The 8,512-nt window shown below is 32.8% G+C and overlaps 4 protein-coding genes across 3 annotated transcripts, besides 2 other annotated features; all 4 read right to left on the minus strand.

Annotated features, from left to right (window-relative positions):
* Window positions 1-552: part of a mobile genetic element that runs on past the window's edge.
* Window positions 553-758: 206 nt separating this feature from the next.
* Window positions 759-968, minus strand: TVAGG3_0908370 (protein of unknown function, DUF4106 family; the record flags this gene model as incomplete). The annotated part of the gene is made up of 1 exon (XM_051251677.1): window positions 759-968. The coding sequence occupies one exon, from the start codon at window positions 966-968 to the stop codon at window positions 759-761; it is 210 nt and encodes a 69-aa protein (XP_051077251.1).
* Window positions 969-1,996: 1,028 nt separating this feature from the next.
* On the minus strand, window positions 1,997-2,450 carry TVAGG3_0908380 (protein of unknown function, DUF4106 family; the record flags this gene model as incomplete). The annotated part of the gene is made up of 1 exon (XM_051251678.1): window positions 1,997-2,450. A coding segment is annotated over one exon (454 nt), but the record flags the coding sequence as incomplete, so codon positions are not given.
* Window position 2,451: 1 nt separating this feature from the next.
* On the minus strand, window positions 2,452-2,709 carry TVAGG3_0908390 (uncharacterized protein; the record flags this gene model as incomplete). Its single annotated transcript, XM_051251679.1, has 1 exon — window positions 2,452-2,709. One exon carries the CDS (start codon window positions 2,707-2,709, stop codon window positions 2,452-2,454), a length of 258 nt encoding a protein of 85 aa, XP_051077253.1.
* Window positions 2,710-7,940: 5,231 nt separating this feature from the next.
* Window positions 7,941-8,084: a mobile genetic element.
* Window positions 8,085-8,507: 423 nt separating this feature from the next.
* TVAGG3_0908410 (uncharacterized protein) overlaps window positions 8,508-8,512 on the minus strand; it is a gene marked incomplete at both ends in the record, with an annotated part of 422 nt that continues 417 nt past the window's right edge.

Consider the following 8,512-nt stretch of genomic DNA (forward strand, 5'->3'; position numbering starts at 1 on the left):
TAAAAACCTGAAGATGAGGAAAGATGACAAAGGAACTCTAAGTTTCAGTTTTACTTTAGTGGCAGCAGTTCCATCTGAACCAGAAAGGTTAACATAAACTCCTGGAACGTTAGGGTCAAGTCTTCTTATTTTCTCAATATTTGCATACTGGTCTGTTTGTTCTCTAGCTTGTGGTTGTACTGAGTTTCTCAAAGCGAACCATTCATAGTTTGCCCATGTTACTGTTTGAACTAAGTCAGAGTTAGAATATATCTTATATCCCATGAAAACTTCTGGAGCATATTGGTATCCGACATAGAAAATTCCATTGCAACCTTTCTTGTCAGACAACTTGGCAGAAGGTTTTATTTCAATGTCTTGTTCCACGTATAAGAATGAGTTGTCAATAGAAATAATATGAAACCTGTCGCAAGCAATATCTACTGTTGTTGAAGAACCTTCTCCAAACTCACCTACGTTTCCATAAGAAACAGCAGTTGTATATTCGTAAGTTCCAGGAACTATTTCTGACCTTCTAATGGCATGTTCGCATTCGTTATACCATTCGGAAACATTTCCGTTCATGGCATCCAAAACTGTTGGCGTTATATTCTGAGCGGCGTACATTTCATATGGGTAAAAATATAGAATAGTTGGATTTATATATCATAATAGAACCACTCGTACCAAGCTTTACTTTCTTCCTAACTGAGTTTTTAACTCTTCTTTTTCCTTCATTGCCACTACTTTCACTAGATGAAGTTACTTCTTCACTACTTTCACTTTGTTCTACTCTTCTTCTTTGGTGTCGCTTTTGGTAACTTGCCCTCTGCTTCAAGTTGTTGCATCTTTGCCTCATGTTCACCTAGTATGTTGTAAATTTCCCGTGTCCTTTTTGCCTTTGGGCTCTGGTCGCCCATCTCAGGTAACCAATATCCTAGAAAGTTTTTGTCATAGTTTGTATTTGAGTCTTCGCGTATTGTTTGCATGACTCTTTCCTGAGTTTCCGGTTCAAGCTCTTAAAACAGAGCTTGTCCATATGGAATATGCTCGTTTCCAAATATATGTTTTGTGTAGCCATTCTGGTTTTCTTTCCATGTTACCAACAATATCTTTTGTGAATGGGAAAGCTTTTACCCAATGTTTCAGTCTTGCGTCATTTATTTCTGTAGTTTCCAAAGGAGGGACTTGTTCGTTTCCTTCAGGCTCTTCTAGCTGTTGTTGCTGAACTTTTCTTCCATGTCTGGTTGTATCTGAACTTCTTCCTGTGGAGTTTCTTGTACCTCATCTGGTGGTATATAAGTTCCACCAGCTGGCACATATGTTCCATCTGCAGCATAATGTCCTACCTGACTTTTCGTTTTTAAGAAAGCATTTACTAGGTCTGTTTTGGTCTGTTGTAACTCTTTTTCTTGACTTTCCACAACAGTTGCTCTAACGGCGTCATAGGCACTTTGAACTGCCTGTCTCGTTGCTGCATCTGTTATTTTCGTCATATTTTGTGCTACTTCTTCTAACTCGTTGTCGAAACCTTCAGCCTTCAGTTTCTTTCCAGATGAGAAGTCGTTCACTAGTTTCACCTTACTATGAAGAGCTTCGAAGGCGTTCTTAAAGTCAGCATTCATTAAAGCTTCATTTGAACTGTCTTCATCCGCTTGTATTTTGTTCCTTATTGACCCTATAAGTTGGGCTGCTTTGGCGTTGGTTGGGCATCTAACCAGTCATTATTAGCTTTTATATATTCTGCGCTTTTCATTGCCTTTTGCATGGCTGCGTCGTTATTTTTACTTTCTTGTGCTAAGTTTTCATACTGTACGGTTTGGTTTTGCAACTGTAAAAGTTTTTCTGCCTTTACATTTGCTTCAACTTCTTTTTTATACTCATCGCTATCCATATATGTCTTCATGGCTTTTTTGTTTTATCTCTTCATCTTTCAGTACTTTATATTGAGTAGTATGGTTTTTCAAATTTATAACATCTTGTTCCATTTTTGCTACTTCTGCTGCTTTTTCTGACACTTTTTTCGCATATTCCTCTGTACTTAGTTCTTTCAGTTGTTCTTCTTTCTTCTTTTTCTCTACGTTTAACTCATTGAGTTTCTTTGTGTGTCTGTCATATTCTAGTTTCTTTTCGTTTTCACTTATTTGTTTCTGTATGTCTATGTTTGACTTTTTGACATCTGTTATTTGATTTTTGAGTGAACTCAAATTCATTTGACTTTGAGGGTTATAAGCTGTTCCGTCTGCAGCTCCACCATAGCCTGCCATTTTCGCTAAAAGTGCCGCTCTTAAACCTCCACTCTGTGCACCAATAACTCGGTTTAAAAGCATAGGGTTGCTTGACATTTGTTGCAACATAGTGGGGTCATTCATCATTTGTTGTTGCAACTGTTGTTGTGGTGTCAGTTTTACTATTGGATGTTTCAATGCTCTCTTCCTCTTACGTATATTCTTACGTAGCTTACGTGGCATTTTAAGTGAAGTAAAAAACGGTTTTTGACAGATGTTTATATGACACTTCAGGGTTTGTATAAAACTCTTTCCATCTCATATTTGCATACCATGGTGGCAAACCTAACGCAGCGTCATTTGACATGGCAGTTTGCATTTGTACATCTGTTGGCACTTGACCATAGTTTGCCATTGCAGTTTGTATTCTAACTTCATTTGGAATATTCTCTGGGTTTGGTTGTCCAGGTTGCTGTGCATTCGCTAAGTTCTGTGCGTCCATTTAATATTAGATAAAAATATCTCTTACGAGTACATATGCTGAACATTTGCAGGCATTGGTTCATCTTCATATTCTCTGTACTTTTCTGCCACGTCAAATAAATAAATGACACAATGGAAAAAACCAAAAAGTAGTCCTATTTCAAACCACATTTACTTACTAATAAAATTTCTTTGTTATGACACTTTCTCCAGTTTATAGGACCTCTCTCATATTCTATCTTGTCATATATAAACTCATAGTCATGTATGTCTTCTAACCATCTCATAACGGTTTCCAAACCACTTTTATCGGATGTAAAGTAAAAGCATGGATGGTTATGTATAACGTCTAAAGTTTCTAAAGAGTCTCTCAAAGTCCAGTCTACTTGGTATTGAAAATCCCATGTGTTATAGAACGGCGGGTCCACTATAAACAAAACATTTTCCTTGTCTTTATATTTTTCATACAACTCTGTCCAATGACATCTCACAAACTCTATACCCTCAATATATTTTTCTATGTCCTCTTTGAAAACATTTGTATAGTTAAGATATAAAACTTTTGACATAAGTGTTTCAATGTCATGAACTCTTATAGAACCACTATATAATAGTCTAGCAGATATACTATCCCAGTCCATATATTCTGCTTTTTTCAAAACCTCTCTCACAATATTTTTCTTATCTAATGGTATACGTTCCATCTTACCTATAGGTATCTTTTCTTTTAACTCTTTCAATATATTGTTTGTGTCTGGAATATGTTTGAGACGGTCCATATAGTTGTCGAAGTCATTGCATATAATCTTTGAGTCTGGGAATATTATATGGCACAAATGGGATATATAGAAACTTCCACCGAACAAATCTACAAATGTTAGACCATTCGGTAGTTTCTTAAGTTCTCTCAATATAATATCTTTACATCTACTCTTATTTCCAAAGAACGGTAACGGTGGTTTTGTAAAATTCATTTATATATATATATAAAAATGTTTTTACCTGAAAAGTGACAGAAAAGTGACAAAACATTTACGAAGAAGTCTTGACAAATTCAAGAGGTGAGAAAACAGGTGAAAAAACAGGTGAGATCTAACCTTCTACCCTAAATTATATTTTTGGGTCCTTTACACTCATTACGAAGAAGAAGTCTTGACAAAACATTTACGATGAAATCATGAAAATTCAAGAGGGTGAGAAAACAGGTGAAAAAACGGGTGAGATCTCACCTCTTCACCTAAACATTATTTTTGGGTCCTTTACACTCATTACGATGAAGTCTTGACAAAACATTTACGTTCATGTTTGACAAAACATTTACGAAGAAGTCTTGACAAAACATTTACGAAGAAGTCTTGACAAAACATGTACGTTCATGTTTGACAAAACATGAAAACATATATAATTTGTGAAAAGTGACACATTATATATAATGTTTTCGACCCAGAAGACTAACAATTTTCCGAATAAAAAACTTCATTTATTACTAAACATCATCAGGGCTAGAAGGCACGAAGTGCCTGGAAGCCCCACTACCTTTTTTTTTTTTTTTTTTTTTTTTCAATTTTATATCAAATCTTATAAATAAAAAAGATATTCAAAAAATAAAAATTAAAATCATGGAATTATGTAATTTCTTTGAAGACAAATAGGTTTTAATAGATTTTCAATACGATAACAATCATAAAATATTGAGATCTTTTTTAATTAGAAACAGAACTTGCTTTTCTTTCTTTTTTATTAGCGATAATCGATGCGTTTGCTAATTCTTCAGCGTCTAAATCTATGGCATCAGTGTTGTATTGGTATCTTAACCATCCAATTCGTCTACGTATTTCAATGTTCGGAATATTGTCTATTGGGTGATTTTCAGCTTCTTCTGGAACTTCGTAGAACATTTCGCCAGATCTTGGAAAAGAGTATGAGGCAGAAGAGGTAGATCCATAATCAATTAGTATGGGAGAATATTTGGCATCCGGTCTGTGGATTATGTAAGTAGATAAAACGCAAATCATGTGTTTTCTATGATGTCTATATTTCAGGAGGTTTATTTTTTTTTTAGCAGATCTCGATGTTGTGTCGAGTTAGTTTTCCAACAAATTGAATTTATAGTGCTATATTTTATGCATGTACTCAAGTCGGAAATAAGATATTCCCATATTTATATATATTTTTGTATTTATTTTATTGATTTCCTAAATAATATCATTCAATATTTTTTTTTTTCATTAACTTTTATTGAACTCTATTACGTTGATAAAAAATCACAAAGCGCTTGCACGAGCCGCTTAAAAATGCAGGCCAAAATATTATTACATGAATGGAATTGAGGAATCTGATTATGGGAAAATTCTTCTGCATTATATTGCAGAATGTATTTATAATGAAGAATTCTTTTGCCATTGATATTCTTAAATATACTATAGATAAATGAGGAAAAAGCGCTTTGCACTATGCAGTTATAAATGATTTTACCAGCGTTGTGAAAGAACTGATCCAGTGTGGCCTCTGTGATGGTAATAAGGAAAAACTGCTCTACAACATACTGCGATAAATCAAGGTTTTTGCTTCATAAAGTTTCACCAGGCAGATTTGTACACAGTAATGCTAATTTTTATGACAAACATGGAAAACTATCTCTTCACTATGTAGTAATAAGTAATAATACCAAAATTACCAGAAAGATTGTATCATATACATAATTCAAAATTCTTTTTATTCTATATGTAAATGATTGCTAGAACATGTTTAATATTTGTTTCCATAAAATATATAGAAAAACAAGAGTAAATGCAATTTTGTAGATATTAACATAATTATTATCAGTATTTTCATGATCAATTAAATCATTTTCGTTGGTTTCTTTTTCAATTACAGTTCTAATTAAATTTTGACTATTCATGTTGATAATTGATTCATGATGATTCAGATCTGATTCTTTTGAATCAATTTTAGTTGTATGATTAGTTGAATCTTTTTGAATTTCAATTGCATGTTTTGTATGAATTTATCAATTGAAATTGCATAATTTATTAAATCCTTTTTAATTGTACTAAGAATTAAATCTTTTTCATTTGTTTCATTGTCAACCACATGATCTGTTAAAGTTCTTTCATATGTACCCATTTCAGCATTGGGATTAGTTAGATCAACATCATTTGAACATTGTTCATTCATATCAGAATAATTTTCATTATCAGGAGTTTCATTTCTATTTTGATCACAATATCGAATAATTTATTTCATACTTGCTATTCATATTGTCAATATTATGGCCTTTTGACAATAAAATATCAACAATTTTTTTGTAATTTCTCTTTGTTGCAAGTTCAAGGGCAGTTTCGCCAGAATTATCTGCACGATTGATATCTGCGCCATTGCTTACAATTAAATTGACTAGATCAATGCTATTATTTAAAACTGCAATATGAAGAACTGTTTCGCCAAAATAATCTGCATGATTAATATCAGCACCATTCATAATAATCAGCTTTGCAAGTTCAATATAATTATTTAGAACTGCAATGTGTAGTACAGTTTCCCCATTTTTACCAACATGATTGATATCTGCTCCATTTGACAATAGTATTTCTGCAAGATCTTTATTGTTCTTTTTTATTGCAAAATCGAGAGCTGTTTCTCCGTTTTTTCCAGTACGATTGACATCAACTTCATTTAACAATAGAACCTTGATAAGACTTTTGAAATCATTCTTTATTGCTATATCAAATGCAGTTTCTCCAGAGTAATCTGCATGATTGACATTTACTCCATTGGTAACTATTAATTTGACAAGATCAATATTATTGTTTCTGACTGCAATATGAAGAACATTCTCTCCATTTATCCCAACTCCATTTACATCTCCACCATTTAACAAAAGAATTTTAGCAATGGCGGGGTATTTTTTTCTTTGCTGCTATATAAAGAGCTGTTTGACCAAAACTATCTCTATGATTGATATCTGCACATTGGGCTGCTATAAACTTGACAAGTTCGATATTATTATTTAATACTGCAATATGTAGAGCAGAGAATTTGGAAATGCCATTCAAGTTGATATCTACCCCACATAAAATCAATTTCTTAGATACTTCATCGTAATTACCTTCTAATGAAAACAGTAGAATTTTCTTCAGGAAATTTAAATCAATCATATTTGCACCTTGATAAATAAGAAATTCAACAATTAATGGTAAATTAAATGATGAGGCGGTAGGTAAGCAATATTCGAAATTATTTGTTTGATCCAAATAAACAAGAAAGCCTTGAAGATTGTTGAATTCTATACAATACTGAAAAATTATTTGTAAGTTGCATTCATTTTTCAAATATGTAACAAAGTCAATATTATGGAAAATAATTGCATATTTCATGCAGAGACATCCAGGTTCATGATACTTCAAACATTCACTAAATATTTCTGAATTTCCCTTAAAAAATGAAAGTTCGAGACATGTTGGAGTAATTTCTGAATAAAATTCTGATATTAAATATTAAAACAGTTGGAAGCTCCATGATAACAGCATAATTCAAGCAACGAATAACCTGTTTTTTCTGATGGATAGAAATCGCTGCCGAATTTTTGATTTTTCTTGAAATCTCCTGTTTCAGTAATCCCAATGAATGTTTTTAAATCTTTGTCCATAATTGCCCTGTAAATCGTGTTTTCTTCATGAAGATCTAGAGAATAATTCTCATACTTTTTCCAATAGCTTTTATCTAAATCACATAAAACAATTCCATATTCTTTTTGAAGAAAGTAATTTAAAAGTGGTGAAAGTTCATTTATCTGTTTTACATGATATTCTTCATAAATCATCTTGAAATAGTATCAAATATGATCGAAAATAGCAATTGTTGTATCTATAGAGTCGATCAATGATTAAGAGAATTTGATATGGATAGAATATTTTTGTTTCGATAAGTTTGAGTTTGATTTTGATGAAAAAATCGTTGATTTCATGTTCATCGAAAGTTCTTAATCTATATAATTGAATAAATATATCATTATAGTCAGCATATAAATTCATAAATTTATCATAGACTGAGTTACACATAGTTATTTTGATGAAATGATATTTGATATTTACAAAAACCGCCAAAAATATTGTAAAAACAAATTTGTAATTTCCTGATTAAGGTGTTATCGTAGATTATGGATACAGAGTCAATTTTCATACATAGGATGTTGTTTTTTGTAGGGCTGTACAAAATCGAGAAAAACATTGCCGTGCGGTAATATAGGGTCAAAAAAATCGCGCCTCGGCGGCTCCGCCGCCTCGGCACTATTAAGTGCGCATTATATTTAATATGTCCTTCTTTTTTCTTCTTCTTCTTCTTTTCCTTTCCTTCTTCCTCTCCTTCCTCTTCTTTCCTTCTCCTTCTCTTTTTACAACAACGTCGAAGATCTTCGAATTTGATTGTTGGAAAAGCATCTATTTCAGATAAAGGATGCCTTTCTCCCAGTCAACATACGAGGGTCCTGGCTGAAACGTTCTCAAAAAGCCTGAGATGGTAATTCTCTGATCACTCATAGCTGGGAAGGTAGTCATTGCTGACAATACCTGTCTTTATGCATGCACGCTTTCATGTATATGGGTTTACACTATCAATTCGCAAAGTTGTTCCGAATTCTTCCAAAATGGAAGGACCCGAAACAACTTTGCTTGTTAACGATACAGACGCATTACTTTGCATTGATACTGTGCTGAGTTGTGTAGAAAGTTTGATTAGAGTTGTTTTGTTCTGGTATCTCTCATCTTCTGATGAGAGAAATCAAAGCAACACAACTCTAATGAGTTTGTTTTCACTCATTTGTA

The sequence above is a fragment of the Trichomonas vaginalis genome, chromosome I (assembly GCF_026262505.1).
Source record: "Trichomonas vaginalis G3 chromosome I, whole genome shotgun sequence".
Taxonomy (NCBI): Eukaryota; Parabasalia; order Trichomonadida; family Trichomonadidae; genus Trichomonas; species Trichomonas vaginalis.